At 57.3% G+C, this 20136-nt stretch overlaps 1 protein-coding gene across 1 annotated transcript; it reads right to left on the reverse strand.

Moving 5' to 3' along the window:
* Nucleotides 1-9289: 9289 nt before the first annotated feature.
* On the reverse strand, nucleotides 9290-18746 carry REM1 (RRAD and GEM like GTPase 1). The gene is made up of 4 exons (XM_077832327.1): nucleotides 18407-18746; nucleotides 17431-17513; nucleotides 10085-10289; nucleotides 9290-9567 (listed from the first exon to the last, which is right to left on the reverse strand). Exons 1-4 carry the CDS (start codon nucleotides 18744-18746, stop codon nucleotides 9290-9292), a joined length of 906 nt encoding a protein of 301 aa, XP_077688453.1.
* Between the last annotated feature and the right edge of the window lie 1390 nt (nucleotides 18747-20136).

Here is a 20136-nt window from a genome sequence, read left to right on the forward strand (position 1 = left end):
GGTACACAGCTATATGTAACGAAAGGGTATAAATATTGCTTTATATTGTTTGTACTTTGAACATTTGCCTAAGAACAGACATTCTGTCCAATTGCGGTCTTCCCTGCAATTGCATAAACAAATTGTCTCTGACTTGTTGCTGACAAACTCAGCGTAAAAACTCTGTTTTCTTCCACACCTTGGTCTGATGCTCCTCGAGTGGGGAGGGGGAACCCCACACTGAATTTGAGAGGATGAGAGAGAGACACTACCTCACTTCGTCTCTCACCACTACCAGAAAGAAATGGTGAGTGCAGGAGAAACAAGGCTATGTAGCGAGAGAGGCAAAGGAAGTGATGAAGAGAGATTGGAAAGGGGGGAATATGGAGAGAGAAAAGAACAGAAAAGAAGTGATGGCTTTGCTACTGCCCTGCTTCTCCTCTTTAATCACTTGCGTCTCCTCTTTTCTTGCCCTGTAAACAGCTGAAATGAACCTTTTGTTTGCAGAGCAGAGGGGCCGTGGACTGAAAAGTGGCCCAGAATGCTGCCCAAAAAGCCTGCAAATGGCATTATTGGTCAATTGAGATATCCCAGCTCATGCCAGTAAGCAGGGGAGGAGGGAAATCCTCCATCAAATGAGAGACAGGCATGCCTGTTCTGCAAGGGGGGGAAGCTACCAGTGCTGAGACAGGGTGGGACCAGGGTCAGCCTTGGACATGCTTTCAGTAGAGGGGCCCATGTGGCAAACACAGTCTAGAGTGACCGTTACGGTGTCTGCCTTCTCCAGAATGGTTGTCACTTTCTCTCCAATGCAGACCGTGCCTTGGTCATGCATTTGCCACATTCTGGCTGGATTACTGAGATGTGCTTCTGCTTCTCTTTAAACAGTACCAGAAGCTTCAACGCTCACAAACTAGGGTTGCCTGCCTGATTCTTGGGATCGGAGCAAGACAGTTGGGTCCTCTGCAATCTACTGACCCCCAAAGGAGACAATGCAAAGTCCTGGCAATGGCAGAACCTTCATCACCTTCTGTAAGTCCTAAGTATTAGGGAAAGATGTGATTGCTGTATCTCCCTATCCAGCAGTAGCAGTCAGAAGGCATTTGTCTGCTCTGGGCCCCTCGCATCCGTCAGGAGCAGGGATGGCTCAGGTGAAGATCGTTGGCTTATGTACAGCAAGTCTGCCAAAGTCCTACACTATCTGCCCTCAAAGCATAACGCAAATCTCGCTTATTTCGGTTGGCCTGTTTTCAGTTGGGGATGGGCCCCTCCGCTCCCCACCCCTCCCCTTGCATGCATATTTGCTACCCTTCCTTGTTACTCTCGCTAGATGGGAATTGATCCCGGTGCAGGCAGAGTGGTTTGCCCGATGGCTATTAGGCTTGTCCCAGTGCCAGATGTTTTTTTACCCTGTCCAGCTGCGTATTGTATTTGGCTGGTTGATTCTTTGGCATTTGGTTTTTATTGTACGTTTCTTAGATGCCTCACAATAGTTGCCTTATAAAAGGACTAAATAAATAAAGTAAAAATAGTTCTGTTCTCATGGCCCATTCAAACACTGGCCTCGCTACGAAACCCTGGGCCAATCAGTGCCAGCTGGGGGGTGTTTTTTGCGATGTGGACACTTGTCTGGTGGAAGCTGGATGAAAACCCAACAAACTCATTCCACCGAGGCCACCAAACAGCCATCGAACGGCAACAACTTTTGGTCCCCATCGACCCAGTATGAATACCAATGCGTGACTTGGAAGTGAAAAGACTCAAGATCCTATTAGCAACTGGCTGAGTAAAGTTTAGGCCCAGATCCTCATCTGGAATAAATAGGCATAGATCTGCTGACTTCAAGGGAGCTGCACGAGTTTGCGTCAGCGGGGGCTCTGGCCCCTTCTTTCCCGCTAGAACATTGCTGGCTGCTCCTGGCCACTTTAAACACTATTTTCATTTTCTTTCCTGTCCTCTAGATTTTCTCGCCTGTCCATTTCCTGCAGTGCCTCCCAGGCAGCAGATGCTACTTCCCGAAAGTTGCACCATTGATTGTCTAAAACCCCTTGAGCTCACTCCTGCTCTCATTTACAGCTGGGACACCTAGGCCAATTCCCAGGGGTACCCAGGTGTAACGGAGAGAAGAATTGGCCCATCACCTTCTGCCCTGTCTGGGATGCTTTTCTCTGAGAACCTGCTTCCACTGAAACATTGGCAAAAACCCCACTGGCTTCCTTAGGAGCAGCATCAGCACCTAAAAGCCTCAGTTCACATCACACTGAGTCAGCCAGTGGCTGGAGACAAATACTGTGACACCAGCAGCTATCAACCAAGTGAGAGGGCAGCAGCCTTAGAGAGGGAATTCCAGCCGAAAGCTGGCAGCTGGCTCCTACTGGTTCCAGTTAGCTAGGGGACAGAGCAATGGGCCGATTGGTCCGCTGGATAGTGGAGGTCCTTGTTCTCGTGCAGGGACCGGAGGCCAGTAGCAATCAGCGGGCACCAAGAGAAGCATTTTGACAGGGTGCAGAGACTTACTTCAAAGCAGGCAGCAGATTGGTCTCGGTGACCTAAGAGGGTATTAAAATTCACACAGGCACACACACAGATTGCTCGGTTAGAGGTTGTACAGCAAGAGGTGCCTTTGGGGGAGGATGCGGAGCTCAACCCCCCAAGCAGTGGAGGGGGGGGGGGCAGAGTGCCTGGACCTGATCCTTCGCTGCTTTTCACGCTGTGTCAACACTTACAGCTGGGCCAAAGACGTGCAATTCAGCATGGCAGCGTTTTGCACCTGCTCGGTGAGGTGTGCGCAGCCGTGCAGGAGGCTAGTGCCTTTGTGCACAGCAGAAGCAGAAGCAGGCAGGGGATACTGGGAGGAGCAAGCCCAGAAGTAGCAGGTACTACTAGATCCTTAAAACAGGTACATGGCGTGCTGCCCGCAGGGCCAGCCTCCAGCCACTCCCAGCCTCACCCAGTGACTGGGGCAAGGCCACCTCCAAGCCGCGCGGTCACGCTCCCTTTGCGCTCAGGGCCCCTGCGGAGTGTGCCGTGGCAGCACTCGAGGCAGGCTAGCTCCGGCAGCCTGGCTGTGCACCCTGGGGGCACATTCAGAGGTTCCTGGGCCAGAAGGGACCATGGTGACCACCTAGTCTGAGCTCCTGTGTAACAGAACCACGAACGTCCCCCAAGGAATCCCTAGAGCAGAGCTATTAGAAAAACCTCCCACCTTGCTTTAAGAGCTGCCAGCGATGGGGGGGCCACGACGTCCCTCTGAAGGGCTCCCCCTTCCCCTCTCACCGGGCTGCCCTGCGCTGCAGCGGCCCACGCTGTGACGGACAGGTGGTGCCAATCAGGAGGGGTGGGAAGCAAGCAGGCAGCTGAGGCCTGGCTTTCCATACCTGCGTCAGGTGCCTCAGCCCAGCCAGCTGCTGTGTCCAGACCCACTGGCCAGAAGCCCCCCTCCCACTCCCATCCTTTCCCAGCGTGTCAATGCATCACCCCCTTGGCCTCTCCTCCCAGGCCCTCCATCAGGGTTGCATTTTTCTGGGTTTGATCTCATTCTTTCCACTCTCCTCCCGGCCTGCAGCCTCTTGCCAACTTTCCATAATGACAGCCCCGCCCCCGCCTTTCTGCTGGATGTAAACCCGGAGCGACTGCAACCCTCTTTCAGCTGTTTGCACACAGGAGGCATCTGGATGCTCCCGGCCGGGGCCAGGGTGGGCGAAGGAGGGGAGGGCAGCAGGACTAGAGTTGATCTTCAACAACAACACAGAGCTTTACAGATGAACGGCTGACACTTCGCCGAGAACTGTTTCCACCGCCCGGCAAGGCAGCGCCCAGCTAACTCCACCCCAGGGCAGCACAGGGAATGCTGGGCTTAAAGAACGGTGGAGATCAAAGGGCATTTCCTGGGTCCAGCTGCAGCTAGGCTTCAAGGACTGTGAGCTTCCTCCCAGCAGTGCTTTGCCCATGGCCAGTGAGACTCCAGTGCTGCGAGCTTCCTCCCAGCAGTGCTTTGCCCGTGGCCAGTGAGACTCCAGTGCTGCGAGCTTCCTCCCAGCAGTGCTTTGCCTGTGGCCAGTGAGACTCCAGTGCTGCGAGCTTCCTCCCAGCAGTGCTTTGCCCGTGGCCAGTGAGACTCCAGTGCTGCGAGCTTGCTCCCAGCAGTGCGCTGCCCGTGGCCAGTGAGAGTCCTCCAGCGTGAGTTTCCTGGTAGCGGTGCCTTGAGGAAACCAGTGGATCCCAAGCAGGAACAAGGATTTTGCCGAAGGGGCAGTTGGCTGCATGCCATGTAATAGTGCAGCAGCCCAGGTGCAGATTCTGAGCTCACTGACAGCTGGGTAAATCTGGAGTAAGTGGAATCACTCTGGATTTGCCCTGGTGTAAAGAGCAGCAGAATTCAGTCTCTAGTTTCCTCAGCAGGAAAGAGGCATTTACACCTCCCCCCCCAATTCCTCCCCCACCTCCTTTCAGCTGCCTAGATTAATGATTGCAATTCACCAGAGCATTGCATCTCCCCCACTCTCCCCTTAAACAATTCTTCCCGCGCCTGATGCTAAAGATGCAAGGCAAGTGGAAACTCCTGACCTGACCTAGGGTGGGGGCGGCTAGCCAAGTCATCTCTGGCCTGGGGCCCAAGGCTTCTGAGCAAGCTACCACCACGAACCACTTGAAGGTTCTTCCAGCAGCCACAGCTAAATAGAAGGCAAGCCGAGAGGGGATTTTGCTCCTTATCGGAGTCATAGAATCCTCCGGTCAGGCTCTACTGGTGTGGGGCTCCGCTCCCGGTGGAGAATCACTCACCGTTGTCCCTGGCATACCAGTCCCGTCAGCCTAGGGATCCTGACAGTCTAGCTGGGTGAGGTGTGCTGCTCGCAGCTGACTAGTGAGGACAAAGGGAGCGCTGGTCATTTGAAGAGTGGATTTCTGTGGCCTCACCCCCACCCCATCAGTGCTAGCCTTTCGCACCCAGCTGGGCCCATGAAACCACTCCTAGCTGCTGCAGTCCAGCCCCGTTCTCCTGCAGCGCCATCCCACCCACGGCTCTCGCTGCCTGGTACATCTACCAGGGAATTAAACCTCCCAGCAGCCCTGCAAGTGGGCAAGTTAGAGGGCTACAGCTCCAAGTGCCCAAAACAGGTCCCCTAACATTGCTGTACATGTAGCAGAGACGGGCCCTTAATGGATTCCCGGGGACCAGCAGCAAGTCAGGCCGGGAAGCTCCAGGCGACAGCCCTGGGCTTTAACTGTCTCCTCCTCACTGGGCTCCTGCCCAGGGGATACGAGGTCAGAAGCGACCGGTCCTTCGTCCTGGTCTGGTGGAGACGGGGCCAGGCTAGCAGCCACAGGCCTGGGAGGGGAGATGCAGCAGGCGCCTGGTGCCAAGGAGAAGCCTCGGGAAGGCCCTCCCCGCGAAGGGGAAACATGCCCTAGACTGGCGTGCGCCTTCGACAAAGCCACGCTGTGAGCAGGAGGCTGGTGGCATGATGCAGCCCACGGCAGCGAGGCGAAACGCAGAGCCTCACACGGCCTGGCAGACAGAGCTAGCCAGGGGGGAAGGAAAGAGCTGCAGGTTTCCAGCAGTCTGGGGGCGGGGGGAGTTCTCCGGAGCATAAACATTAACCACGGCAGCGGCATCGCTAACGCAGGTCACCCCCCAAGACAGGAAGTCCCTGTCCCCACCTGAGCGGGGGTGCAGCCAAGGCCCCGACAGGGTCAAAGGGCCCCAGGCAAGTGACCTCAGGTGCTGGACAGACTTGGGCAAATCCCTTCCCCTCCCTCTCCCCCTCTGTGAAAAGGGCCCCAGTTAGCTGCCTTGCAGGGCTGCCAGGGAGGAGCTCTGAGCGCGGACAGGGTCAGTGTTGGCAGCATCCCAGCTGGGCGCGCTCCGGGACTGGCATGGATGGAAGTGGCTTGGAGCACAAGCCTCCTCTCTGGGCTGATCCCTCCGGGCCGTGCGAGCCAGACAAGGCAGGTCAACAGCCCTGGGACTCACCGGCTAACCACCTCCCTTCGCTGGCTGGGACGGCCGCAAGCAAACCCTCCTCTTCCCCGGGCAGCTGAGCAGGGCAGTCCGTGGCCCAGCAAGGCCGAGCACCCTGGCCCGCTGGCGACAGTGGCCAGCTTGGAATTTCACTCCCCGGGGAGCCGGGCAGGGAGCCCCCGTTAGGTTTCTCACGCTGGGAGTCACTTGCCCGCACAAGCTGCTCTTGCTCCCTGATCACAGGTCCCTGCTCGGCTCCTTGCCAAATGCTCCAGACCCAGCAGGGCTCCCCCGCCTTCTCTGGGCAGGGCTCACCTTTCAAAGTGGAGTCAGGCGAGTTTGTACAAGATCAGAGGGATTGTCACCCACAGGCTGGCCCCATTAGCCCAGCCCCAGTGCTGGGTCCCAGCCTCCCCAACTCACCTCCTTGCCTGGGCACCCCAGAAACCTCCCGTTGACACTCTTCTGCACGCCCCAGCCACCCGCCATGCTGTGTAGTTAGCAAACTTCAATGAGCTGCAGCAAGCCCACCAACAGCCCCCCTCACGGGACCCCCTGACCGTCAGACACCCTTCCCCCCCATACACCATCCTCCCCCTGCAGCTCACCTCTTCTCACGGGACCCCCTGACAATCAGACACCTTCCCCTCCCATACACCATTCTTACCCCCTCTCCCTGCAGCTCACCTCTTCTCATGGGACCCCCCCAACTCAGGTTCCTGCGGTCTCCAATGCTGCCCCATAGACCTGGGACCTCCCCCAGACCCTGCTGGCCAAGCGTCTTTCCCTCTCTCTTTCCAAACTCTTCTAGGAACTAGAGCTGGGAGTGGGCTCCGTTGTGGCTCCACCCCTGGGTCCTCCGTAGCTTGAAGCTTCATTGCTGATGTTCAGAGGTATATCGCCATAGCACTCAAATTCCCCAGGTCCCTCCCAGCATGCACTGCGCTCAGCATAAACTGGGACAGATCCTGACACTGAGCTGCTCTCTTCGTTGGTTGTTTCAGAATCCTGCTTAGAGGAGAAGGGCCCAAGTCACTGCTGGCCTCCACTCAGTCCTGGCTTCTGATCACATGTCCACTTGGAGCCTGGATCCAAACATCCTAGCTCAGTGGTTTGAGCATTGGCCTGCTAAACCCAGGGTTGTGAGTTCAATCCTTGAGGGGGCCACTTAGGGATCTGTGGCAAAAATTGGGGATTGGTCCTGCTTCAAGCAGGGGGTTGGACTAGATGACCTCCTGAGGTCCCTTCCAACCCTAACCTTCTATGATTCTATGATCACAAACTCCATCTCCACCTCCTTTGCCCTGGACATCAAACTGGGCTTCCAATGTCAAAGTTTGACCCCTTCTCCACTGGAAACCATGTTGTAAGGGATATAGGGCTGGACTGGCCTCTGCCTAGCTCCCTGCACCAACTGAGCTCACACCCACTTTGCACAGCCCTGGGTGCACATGGTGCGGGGTACACAATCAGCAGGTAGGGTGATTAACAGAAATGAAACCACCCCATCTGTGCATGGGCGACAAAGACCCCGCTCCTCCAACTACAGCCATGCTGTGCTCAGTGGCCGCTGCAAGGAGCTGACTGCATCTTGTTGATTCCTGACCGCTTGGCTCCAGCGCCGGAAGATACTTGGCTCCCTGCTGCTCCAACTCCTGCTGCTGGTGACAGCTGTGTAACTTGGGGGGAGCTCTGCTCCCACACACCTGCTCCTGCCCTCAACACCCCCCCCCATTCAGATCTTGGGAGGCGGGTAGCTATGCTGTGCACTGCCCAGATTCCTCCTACACCCAGGGGAATTTCTAGCCAGTTTTAGCACAAAGTGAAGTTGGCAGACTGGAGAATCCAGCCCAAATTCCTCAAGGATATTCCATGGGATTTCCTAGCCACCTGGAAACATTGTGTGTGAACCAAGTCCCTCTAGTGGGAACAATAGCGCCCCCACCCCATGTGCTTCTGTGCTGCCATTCAGGGCATCTACAGAAAAATGAAAACATACCAGGTGCTTGTGGAATCACAGGAAGTTCCTGCAGCAGCCCAATGGATCCAGCCCATTTGCCCCCATTAAAGGTGCATTTCAGAGTCTGGATCTGAAGCCCAGCTCCCCCAGGGTTCAGACTTGGGGTTCTGGTTTGGGCTTTGCCCATCTCTGATTTGGAAGCAGGTACAAACGAGCAGTGGGCCCAGCTCCCTGCCTCTCCGGGGGCACAGGGAAATCCAAGAGGGGAGCACCTTGCAGGGGGGGTTAAGCGGCAAGAGGCGCAGTGCAGTCACTGGTGACAGGTGCCTTTCCAGATTGGGTTTTATTCTGCAAGTCTAGGTGGGTTGTCACCGCGGTCATACAGAGACAACAGAAAAACCTCAATCTTAAAAACACTGTACAAGAGAGAGAGATGTGGTACAAAAGCCCCGCCCGCCATGCCCGTTCCCCACCAAACCTGCCGTCCAGCACTAAGGAACTCTATCCTGCACCGTCCCCACCCACAGGCCAGGAGACAGGCAGGGTCTGGCCTCCCCACACTCCTATCCAAGGAAGATGCTTCTCCATTGCCCTCTTCTCCCCTGCCCATGCTGATGTTAATATGCCCAGAGGTGGCAGCAGAATGCTGCCAGCCCCCACCCCGACATACCATTGCACCCCAGTTCAGGGCCTTCCTGTCTCAGGGATTTCTAGAATGCCTGTCCGCATGGTATCACGGGCCAGCTATGCTCCTGGCTCCCAGTAGCCTTCAGAGGCAGCCTCCAACCTTGGTGATCGTGGACTCCTGTAGAGCCGGTGGCCTTTCTGCCCCTGCCGCATGAGCCACGTGTCCTGCTCAAACCCATCCCTGGCATTGGCAAAGTCAGACTTGCATTACCCTTAGGCACCCGGGAACCCCCCACCTTCTCTCCCAGAGTCCCCATCCCTCCCTCTGGGGCAGCTTCCTTCCCCTCTCCCTTCCTGGGCAAACACTAGAACATTTCCTGGTGCCTGCTGGCACCCTGGAGACCTGCCCTAGTTTCTCCCTGCCCACCTCCTCTTGCAGGGCTCCAGGCAAGTGGCAGGGCTGGCAGGAGGCACTATCAGGGAGCAGGACATTCAGTCCATGCAAGGAGTCCTTCCCCATGGGTGTTCTCTGGTTGCTGGTGTCACCTTGGTTCTGAGGCTCTGGTTAGGAAGTCGGTTCCCTCTCCTGGGTTATTGCTCCAGACGAGTCTTGTCTCTCCCCTGAAAGGTCCTGTCCACACGCCACGAACAGAGAAGAAAGTTTACAAACCCCTATGTACATGGCAGAAAGCCTCTTGGGAGGTACAAGAGGCCACATCCCTTTCTGCATGAGAAGGAAACGTCCCGTTTTGTGACAGGTCTCAGAGCACAGACAGGTCATGGCAAGACTTGGAGCGAACTTTCAGAGCCACCTTCTTGTTGTTCCTGGCGACCAGTCTGTCCAGGAAGCGCCGGGCCTTCTTGGTGAGGCTCTCCTTGTGCTTGTAGATGGACATACGCCTCTCGTTGGCCTCCTTGCTGTCCCGGCGCAGGCGGATCTGGCGCACCACCCCCTCGAAGAGCTCCGCCACGTTGTGCTGGAGGGCGGCAGACGTCTCGATGAACTTGCAATCGAAGACCACGGCGCAGGCCCGGCCCTCTGGAAAGAGAATGGGTTCCAGCCCCACCTGAGTCGGCTGCCAGGACAAAGGGCGCTCTCCAGGCAGAGCCAGGCGGCACTTTCCGCACACAGGGCACGGGACAGGGGAAGTGGCGAAGAGTGGGTCACACCAGGGGAGACGGACGCTCAGGGCAGGAGCTAATGGCTGCAGGGAGAGATGCCTTGGAAAGGCTGGATTGATGGCAGAGTACAGGGGAGGGCAGAGAAGGAGGTGACAGGATGGCCTGCTAAAAGAAAGCAGGACGGGCGGTTTGATGGCTGGACAGATGGCTGGTGGAGGACTAAACAGATGGACAGAGAGTGGCACTCCTGGATGGACGCTCAGCAGCTGAGCAGGTACCATAGCAATCTCTCGCTGGCCATCTCAGCTAGGTCTGAGGAGCAGCAGCAGGAGAAGCCAGGCAAGAAGCCTCCCCCCCACACAGTTCCCAGCCCGCGAACAACTGGCTGGGAACGGTCTCCCACAGGGTGGGGACGATAGGCCCTGCTCACTCACCTTCCACCGAGACCTCCCGGCACCGCACCAGGTCCGTCTTGTTCCCCACCAGGATGATGGGGATGTTCTCTGCTTGCCGGGTCCGGCGCAGCTGGATTCTCAGCTCAGAGGCACTTTCAAAACTCACCCTGTCGGTGATGGAGTAGACAATGACATAGGCATTCCCCACCTGCAGGCAGTAATTGCGGAACCAGTTCTCCTCATCCTGGGGCTGCACAGGGAAAGACAGTGTTACTGAGGTGTTGAGGCACACAGCCACTGTCCACACGCTCTCCGACGGTGGGCCAGACGCAGCAGTGCTGCGGCCAGCAGGCTAAGTCACGCTCCCCATGCTCAGACCCCCTGTGCGTCCCAGCGCTGGGGTAACCTACGCGCGGAGGAGCTGGGAGGAGCGTCAGGTGAAGTCGAGGACTGGGCTACTTTAACTTGCACCTTCCGCCTGGCTGGCGGCCTCCCTTACTAAACTCTGCTCTTCAGGCCCTGGGCTGGGGATTCTGCAGGTCGATGTCTGGGATCGCAGCCTGAGGGGTCAGACCTGTGCCGGCATTGCTGAAAAGAGCCGTGTAGGCACAGTGGCACAGGCTTCAGCGTGGGCCGTACGTGCACACCGGGGAGCCAAGCTATGGCCGCTCAAGGTCCCTTCCGGTCCTCCCCTTCTAGGAGCGCGAGTCTGCATTTACACCTGGGCTGCTATTTTTAACCGCACTCGCACGCGTGATGCTAATTCATGAGCTGCTCTCGCTCTACGGACTGCAGCGTGGACACCCCCCTAGATTCAGAGGCAGTAAGTCCGGGGTGGTTGTGAGGGCGGCAAGCCCACGTGCCCGACGGAGCCCAAGCTGGCGGGGCCTGCGAGGGGGCGGATGGGGTGGTATGTCCCACAAGCTTCGACTCAGCTCTTGGCCCAGGGCGTGGGACATGAGAGCGCGGCTCCCTGTGCCCTTCCTGCACTCAGCAATACGGGGGCTGGGTGTTGGTCCTGGCATGCCGGTTCCTGCATTCATGGCAGGTATTGGAGGACCAGGATCAGTTCATTCCTGGTGAACTGAAACTGAAAAGAAACCTGGGAACTGAGCACCTGGCCTCCCAGCCACGGGCTCTTCCAGACACCCGGCGTGGCGGGGGCTCCGAGAACGATTCTACGCGAACTCCTGAGACCGAGGCTTCCCTGCCTGGCGCCGTGGGTAGGCGTCTCCTCCGGTGCCTGGGAAACACTGCCGCTCACCTTTGCTAGCATCTTACGCAGGCGTAGTGACTCTCACGGGTCGGCCCCGTGTCTGATCAGGCCTTAGGGGCCTGCACCCACAGAACAATGCCGGAGGCCCCACCTTCCCTTGCCCACAGTGCGCTGCTGCCAGACATTTACTCTGCCACTCCAGGCCGTTTTACCAGTTGCTCCCTTCCTCGCTGGACTTGGAATCGCTTCGCTCATGTTCAGACACGACTGGGACGGCCAAGACAACACTCCTTGCTTGTGTCTCTCCAGGCCTGTGTGTCAGCCCCGGCTGGATCCTGTGGGACCATTCCCTTCCCCCCAGGGCTCTTGAAGATTTTGGTTTGGTTTCCTCAAACCACAGCCCCTTGGCTCTAGAGACCTACCTGTCCACAGGCCGCTGGGAGCAAACTGCCAGCCCGTTGCCTCATGCATCTGCCTCTGGCAGGATGGCGTCAGGGCTGGTTTTTAATTCACGCCCTCACGCCCCCAGCACGGGAGACCAGCAAGGCTCTCCTGCCGTTCCCACAAGCCTGACATGGCACCCTTCAGTCTCTTGTTCGCCTTGGTAAGCCCTCCACACCTGTGCTTGGGCAGTACGCTTCCTGCTTCGCGGCCACTGCATCTTACCCCACTGAGCCCCCTCCCGCTCAGGACCAGTGAGCTGTAAATTTATAACCTGCCCTGACATTCAGGGTTTTTCTCAGCCTGTGAAAACCTTCCCATCTTCACTGATCTGGGCACATATAGACAGACGTCCTGGGACCTCAGGGGCACTGGGGTGATTTACACGAGCTGAGGATCTGGCCCTAGAAAAACATGTCCCCCCATGTGCCCCAGGGGGATAGTTACAGGGATTTGATCATTACCCGTTTCTGCAGGTGTCTGACATTCAGGAGGAGGCCCAAGGCTGGTGCCAACTCCTAGGATTCCTTTACAAGCGTTAATTCAGGTGGTGAGAGTAAGTTAGTACCAGCCAGCACTGCTGGACCCCAGCTGTCCCTCCCGCCTCAACCCGACGTCTGACCAATGAGAGATTAGCCGGCGACAGGATTCTGGCCTTCCCCGCGCCGGACTTTCTGCTCATTGGTCGCCATTGGGCAAATCTCGCTGGTGGGACCCTGCTTTCTGCAATGGCTTCTTAGCTTCGCTGAGCTCCGCCCTCTCCCCTGGCCTGCACTGGACCCACACCAGGGCATTTCCCCATCCATCCCCCAGGCTTTCAAATAGCCACGGCCAGCTAGTGGTTAGGGGCTCCTGGCAAAGATCTGAGGACGGGGACTCTATGGAGTCAGTGGGCTAGTGACTTGGCAGGGGAAGAACTGGGAATGCCCCACTCCTCTGTATCCTTGCCACTGTTGGCAGCACTGGGTGCAAATAAGCATTTCCATCTTGCCCTTCATGGGAAAGGAGGTGGGAACTTGTATAATAAGCATCCTCCCCAGCTTCCAGGTGGTCTTGATGTTTACCAAGGATGCCAGCCACCGGGGGCGTTGGGTACAAGACAAGGCACCCCAGTGTCTGCACTATAAGGGCCTGTTCTCCGCAGCAATGCTGTCTACCGTACAAACCAGTACGAGTCTTTGCTGCTCCCTGCAGGGGCGGGTGCAGCCGCCCGACGTACCCACTAGTCCGTGGGCTGGGGCCAAGAGTGGGGGAGAGGAGACAAACCAGCAGGCAGGGTAACGGCTCAGCTGAACAGCCCCATCAATCAGTGGGGAACAGGTGGCGTGCTCAAGGTTTACCTAAGGATGAGGCCTGCCCCCAGGCTGCTCCCTGCCAGCCAGAACTAGTCTGAGTCCTTGGAAGGAATGGGCCCCCAGAGTGGGTGCAAATCTCCGGGCTGTGGACAGGGCAGGGAGGGGGAAGGGGAAGCCATTCAGCATCCCAGCCCCAGTGCAGGTGGAGCCATCAGCCTGTCCCCATCAGACAGCAGTCCAGGCTCCCGCAGCCTCTGGCCACTCAGACGACATGTGGCTCAGTCAATAACGCGCAGATTAAAAGATTCTGGCTTTGGGAGGGTGTTTGACACAGTCTCCTCCTCAATCTGTGTCAGCTGCAAATTACAGCCCCAGGGCTCCGCTCCCTAACGCGCAGGCTGCCCAGCCATGCATCTGTGGCAGCCCAGTGCCTGCAAACACCAACAGGGCTCTTGGGGCCCAGAGAGACCCGCCATCCCACGCCGGGGAAGGAAGAGGCCTTTAAAACCACAACAAAACCACTGGCTGCAGCACCCTCTGGGGAACAAACCCAGCCAGAGACACCCTTGTAAACCACCCCACGGCCAATAATTCATCAGCAGGGTATTCAGACAACCCCAAGCCCCAGCCACAGTGCTCAGGGGTCTGGGCCTCAGGCTGAAATATGATCCCCTTTCCAATTGCAAACAGCCAGCAAGAGCAGGGGAGCCCATTTACAAGGGAATGGGGGCCTGGAAGGGAAGGGACTGAAGGATGGTCCAGTGGTTAGGCCTGGCTTCAATTCCTTGCTGTGCCACAGACTTCCTGTGTGACCATGGGCAAGTCACTTCCCACCTCTGCATCCCATCTGTCCACTGGGGTTAAGAGCACCTCACCGGGGGGTTGTGAGGATAAATACATTAACAACTGTGATGTGGTTTGAGATCTACTGATGAAAAATGTCACCTAAGAGTTAGATAATCTTATCATTAGGCCAGGGCCCCTGGGAGAAAACACAAGCTTCTAATGCGGGTTTTTTAAATGGGAAGGACGAGGTGGAGGGGTGGGGGGAGATTTCAGGGGCATTGGGTTCCAGGCCTTAGGCGGCCACAACGTTGATGTTCACTATGTCCCTAAACAAATTAGCTTGACAATCGGTATCGTCTCACAAGGGGAAACAGCACTTGGTAGAAAAATGCAATTCAGGGAGAGTGGAAATAAATTAAAGTCTTTAAAACTTTAGGACCAGATTTTCAGACTGTTTAGACGCACAACTGCTTGTGCAAAAGGCGCATCCAATTTGCACGCACAGTGACCATTGCTGGATGCACAGACTGGGCATGCTAATCCACACACATTCTGCACGCTGTTGTGGTCCTAAATTCTATGACGAACCAGCCTGCTATTTCTAGTGCCGGGAACAGAAGCTGGCTTCACACACAAGGGAGCAAACCTCAACCTGAAGAGATACTGGTCAGCAATTGTTACCAGGACCAACAGGCTGAGGGCCCTGAGAACCAGTAACGCCACTTTACAGCCAATCTGCTGCTTTAGAGGCAGGGCAGAAGACGCAGGTGTTTCTGACAGGACACTAAGCTCTTCCAGTGAGTGGTCATGCCATTGCTTCTGGACAAGCTGCACATGCCAGACCCCTGCCGAGAGAGGACCCCCCCCCAACTGGGCAACTCTTCTCAGGTTCGCTTCTCAGGTTCTCCCGGGGTGGAGCAAACAAGAGACCCCAGCCAAAGCAAGGCAGATGTAGGGCTTGGGTGGGAGCCCTGGAAAGCTTTGGCAAGATTTGGACCCCGAGACTTAGCACCTTGGGGAGAGTTTGCCTTTGAGTTTAGGAAGCTTCATTCAGCAGGAGGCCAAGCCCGTGTGAACCAGAAGCAAAAAGGGCTGGCCCAACCCCCGCGTGACCCACCACCCAGGCCTGGCACAGCTTGGATGCGGAGAGAGCTAACGCATGGCCTAGAACTGCAGGAGGCAGCTGGCCAGAGGCGCACAGCGGGGTTCACAGGAATAACATGGAATTAACCCTTTGTTTGTCCACTAAAACCAAAGTGATAAAGAACTGCATTTCTCATCGTATCCCGAGTAAAACACTGACCCTCTACGGAAAGCCTGGCCATAGTCACTGCAGGTAGGCCCAACTGGGCCAGGCTAGTGGGGGGTCTCACCAGAATCCCTGCCCCTTCCCCTCCCCCACCTCGCACATCCTTGTCTGGGTCAGGCTCTCATTCCCCCTCTCCCTTAGTCTCCACTCCCTGCAGCTCATTCAGGGCTCGGTGGGTCCCACTGATGCACACTCCATGCCAATGCTCTCGTCCCCACTAAGTTAGGTGCTGTGTTTCTCCTAGCAACCATTCCCTGAGCCCCCTCTGTTCCTCTCGGCCCCCTCCAGGATTTTAAGGGCAGGACACTAAGGGGTATCCGCGCCCAGGGCTCTGGACAGAGCGGACAATGGAAAAGAGGAGAGGGTGTTCCCTGCTCGTACCACGTCAGGTGGGGAGCACGGCCACTAGCCTAGCGAGTCCATCCCTTCCCAGATACCATCGGCGTCCTTGGCCACAGGGAGCAGGGGCTGCATGAGATGCTGGGGGCCAGATGGCCCCCACGGATTTTCTTGAAGATGCAGCTGGTGAGGGGGGAGTGTGCAGGTGGGTCCCAGACCGGCAGGCGGAGAGGCCATTTCAGTGAAGCTCAGGACCCTCTTGCTGTTGGTGGCGAGCATCGCCCCCAGCTGTTCATCGAAAGCAAAGAGCAGGGTGGGGCTGGAAGAGGGGAATCTTGCTCCTGTCAGTCTCCAGTCACCCACAAGCAGGGGCAGAGGGGCAGAGATGCCACCGGGCACCACGACTATTGCCTACTAATGCATTCCCCTTAAAGGCTGCATTTCCTAACCCGTTGTTCGCCCAGTCGGCTCCTGCACGTTTCCCAGCTCTTGCACGGCAAGGAGACAAATGAACCCCGGCACCACCAGCACCCCCCAGCACACCCAGCCCTAAGGATCTGGCACGTTTCCCTCCTTCTCTCCACCTTCCCTGGTGACATCTTGGGCCCACCTCGCATCCGCTCTTACGCCAGCACAGCCGTTCTGACCTGGCAGCAGCCTGCACCCCCTTTGCAGGCGCATCAGCAGCTACGCCAGAGGGAAGGTGGGAGAATCAGCCCCCAAGTGCCTAGCTTGGAGCATACACTCTGTGGGGAGTTGGGGGGACAGGGAGTTGTGTCTGGCTGGAATCACTCCAACAGAGTTTAAAGTTGCCACATTTTGGAAAGAGAAGTGAACTCAAACCCTCGCTTCCTCCCACAGCAGTTAACCCCCCAGCTGGGGGGAGGGGGAATCCCCTCCAGCTCCCGGGGGTGTTAAGATCCTCCCTTGGACACCTGATGAGCCAGTCAGCTGTTCACTGGGGAAGTCACCCTCATCCCCTTACTAGCTGCTGACCCTGACCCAGCTGCAGCCTCCCATCTCAGTCTGCTGGGGATGTCTCACAATGGCAAGAGCAGCTCCCTAGAAAGCTAAAGAGGGGTCTGGCAGATGTAGGGTCCAGCGGGAGGGTCTGTCCCTGCAGCTCTGTCTCATGAGCAAGTGGGCATGGAAACCACAGCCAGCCATAGATAATAGGACAGAAAATATCATGTTGCCTCTATATAAATCCATGGTACGCCCACATCTTGAATACTGCGTGCAGATGCGGTCGCCCCATCTCAAAAAAGACATATTGGAATTGGAAAAGGTTCAGAAAAAGGCAACAAAAAATTAGGGGTACGGAACAGCTTCTGTATGAGGAGAGATGAATAAGATTGGGACTTTTCAGCTTGGAAAAGAGATGGCTAAGGGGAGATATGATTGAGGTCTGTAAAATCATGCCTGGTGTGGAGAAAGTAAATAAGGAAGTGTTGTTTACTCCTTCTCATAACACAAGAACTAGGGGTCACCCAATGAAATTAATAGGCAGCAGGTTTAAAACAAATAAAAGGAAGTATTTCTTCATACAGCGCACAGTCAACCTGTGGAACTCCTTGCCAGAGGATGTTGTGAAGGCCAAGACTATAACAAGGTACAAAAAAGAACTAGATAAATTCATGGAGGATAGGCCCATCAATGGCTATTAGCCAGGATGGACAGGGATGGTGCCCTAGCCTCGGTTTGCCAGAAGCTGGGAGTGAGCGACAGGGGATGGATCACTTGATGATTCCCTGTTCTGTTCATTCCCTCTGGGGCACCTGGCATTGGCCACTGTCAGAAGACAGGATACTGGGCTAGATGGACCTTTGGTCTGACCCAGTAGGGACATTCTTATGTTCATACAAGTTCATTGTGTATTCACAACAGCAACAGACCCAATAATAAATAGCTCCAGTCTGGCAATAGAACCGACTTCATTGAAAAGGTGACCCCCATGGCCAGCCCCTGTGATTGACACGCCCCATGCATGCTCCCTTACCTGCCTCTCTGTTTCCCAGGTGTCCATCACCAGCAGCGTCATCTCCTCCCCATCCACCGATAGGGTGCGTTCGTAGGTGTCCTCTGAAACAAGCCAGATGCATCCTGGTCAGCCAGACTCCGTGTGCCCAGCAATGCCTGCCACCGAGGCCCAGTGCTGCTGAGCTCCACAGAAGGAGTGTCTGCTGGCTGCCCAGGCTGGGAGGAGACAGCACCCCAAGGTGGTGGGGTTCAACGCAGGCCATGGAAAATGCAACTGATCCTCTCAGCAAGGAACTAAAGCTACAAACCAGCCAGCACCATGGAAGGATGTGGGAAAGTGGTGAGGTCAGGGCGATGCCCTGGCAGAAGCCTGGCTACTCTCCTGCTTTAGTGCTTGGAAGGAGGGGGAAGGTGCTGGGGTATCTCATGGCTCTTCCCAGGTTCAGGACTCAGCCACCCCCCTTGCCAGGTTATTTTTTGGCTTGTGGGGAGGCTAAAAGGCACCTAGGCTCCAGCAGGCAGCTGGACAACTGGCATTAACTGTATCCAGGTGGCTGACCCTGATGCGTGTCAGTACAATGTCCCTCCGATGTTTCCATCTCAAACCCACTGAAATCCACAGCTAAGGCCCCCGCCCCAGTTTTCAAGGGGGCGCCCAGTGTTACTTACAGTAGGTACATCAGAACTGAGCCACCGGTGGCTCTCAGCTGGCTTTTGGGAACCACTGTGCCCCGCTAACTTCCCCCTGCCCAGCCACAGAGATAGGTAATGGCACTGGAGGCAAGTCCCCCACATTCGGCAGCGCGCTCCTCACTGCTAAGAAGGGGCTGTGCCCTGCCCCCAAGCAGTCAGTGCAGCGTCTCCACTGTGCCCCTTGGCCTGGGTTTACACAGGGCTTCTTCACGCTGTGACCCACTGCCCACTCCCCAACCTGCACACCGCATGGCCCTCGAGAGCAGCTGGTTTGACAGCCCAGGGCAGGGACCTCTCCCTACCTCCCGGCTGTTCCGGCAGGTCCCGCTCTTGGATCCCAGCAAAGAGGTTCACCAAGCTGGTCTTGCCCACACCAGGGTCACCCAGCAGCATCACCCGATACAAGGATTCCCAGGAGCTGTCGGAGTCGGCCGAGTCCGATGACCAGCTGCTGTGTGGCACGGCTAGAGCTTTGTCTCCAGGCTCGAAGGAGGAGGAGGAGCCAAGCGGAGGGTGATGGGACTCAATGGGGTTAGGCCTCGGCCCACGCAGCCCTGGCTGGGACTGGTGGGAGAGGGGGACCGGGGTGCTGGCCCGTCTGCGCACAGGGCCCTTGCCCCCTTGCTGCGTGTTCAGAGTCATCTTCTGCAAAACAGAAAAGGCCGAGCAACTGGCTTGTGGAAGGAAGTCTGGAGGCAAGTGCTGGGCTGGGGAGCTGGAGGCCCCTGTCTGCTTTTCCTCGCCCTGCTCTGGCTGGGATTCTCCGGGACCCGCCCCACCCCGGCTGCCCTCTCAGTTCGATTACTTCACCTTAGTTACAGAGGGGATTTTTTTAAGTTCCACTTCAGTTGTCTCCCGGCTGGAGGCAGGCCCAGAAGAAACAATCATAAATCATCCCGGTCTCCTAATGCACTCCCCAGCCGCCCTGCAGTGTCTCAGCCAAACAACTTTTAAACTGGAAAAAAAAGTCTGGAGCCAAAGACTCTTCAAAGCCCGGTGGATCCTGGGTGTTAGCCCATCTCTGCTTCAGCTCCAGAGCAAGGAGGGCAAAAGTGGGTGTGTGTGGGGGGGTCTGATTGCTGCCCCCATCCAGCGCCCTTTCACCCAGCCCAGGACAGGTCCCGGCAGCCTGGGGACGGTTGTGTTCGGGCCAGAGCAAAGGTATAAAGGAGAGGCTGAAGGCCAAGGGGGCTGATCCACCTAGGAGAGGGAAGAGGGGCTGGACATGTTCCCCTCTCTGATCTCACCTGCTGTGAAGGGGCTGGGTGTAGGGTGGTACCCAGAGCTGCTAGCTTGGCGCTGGCCCATTTAAAGACCCTCGCCCCTCTGTGTCGGGTAAGGACATGTAGGAAGCGCTGTCCCATGCCCTCCCCCAGCCTGGTTTCCCCACCCTATGAATTTCAGCCTGGCACCAAAACCCCGAGAGTCCCGACGCCATGGGGACAGCGGTGCCAACCTCCACAACATGCTTAAAAAATGCAGGGGGCCGCATTGTACCAGCCTGGGGCAGGGGCGGGCTGCAGAGGGGCAGGGAGGCGATCCCGACACACCCAGCGCCCTCCCACCGGGCCAGGGCGCAGCCCGGGACCCCAGAGCCCGACCCTGCCGGGGAAAGGGCAGCGCGCCGGAGGGCGCCGGAGCAGGGCAGCCGGGGGAGCGGGGAACAGCGCGCCCGGGGCGGAGAGTCTCCGGCCGAGGCTGAATGCCGGGAGGGGGCTAGGACAGCGGGCTCCCGGGGCTTCGCAGCCCCCCAGCCCGTGCGCCCCAGCTCTCGGCCCCCGCAGCGGAAAGTTTCTTCGCAGAACTCAGCCCGCTCACCTCGGCGCCGGCCCCGTCCTGCTCCGCGTCCCCGGCTCACCGGCGCCGCTGTCCGGGCCCCCCCGGCCGCCCGCAGCCCGCGGAACCCAACGCCCGGCCGCTGGCGCTCCCCTGCCTCATCGCGTAGCGCCGCGGCCGCCGAGCGCCGGGCTTTAAACCCTGGGAGGTGGAGCCCCCTTCGGCCGGTCCCGGGACCCACCCCCTCGCGGGGACC

This window comes from Eretmochelys imbricata, chromosome 13 (genome assembly GCF_965152235.1).
Source record: "Eretmochelys imbricata isolate rEreImb1 chromosome 13, rEreImb1.hap1, whole genome shotgun sequence".
Classification (NCBI taxonomy): domain Eukaryota; kingdom Metazoa; phylum Chordata; order Testudines; family Cheloniidae; genus Eretmochelys; species Eretmochelys imbricata.

Bases quoted from the DNA above. Each gene is read 5' to 3' on its own strand.
- REM1 (XM_077832327.1), bottom strand. From the start codon at position 18,746: ATGACTCTGAACACGCAGCAAGGGGGCAAGGGCCCTGTGCGCAGACGG. The intron at 17,514-18,406 runs GTAGGGAGAGGT...GGCTTGTTTCAG, and splicing joins CCTGCCGGAACAGCCGGGAG to AGGACACCTACGAACGCACC. The intron at 9,568-10,084 runs GTGAGTGAGCAG...TTCTCTTTCCAG, and splicing joins CCGGGAGGTCTCGGTGGAAG to AGGGCCGGGCCTGCGCCGTG.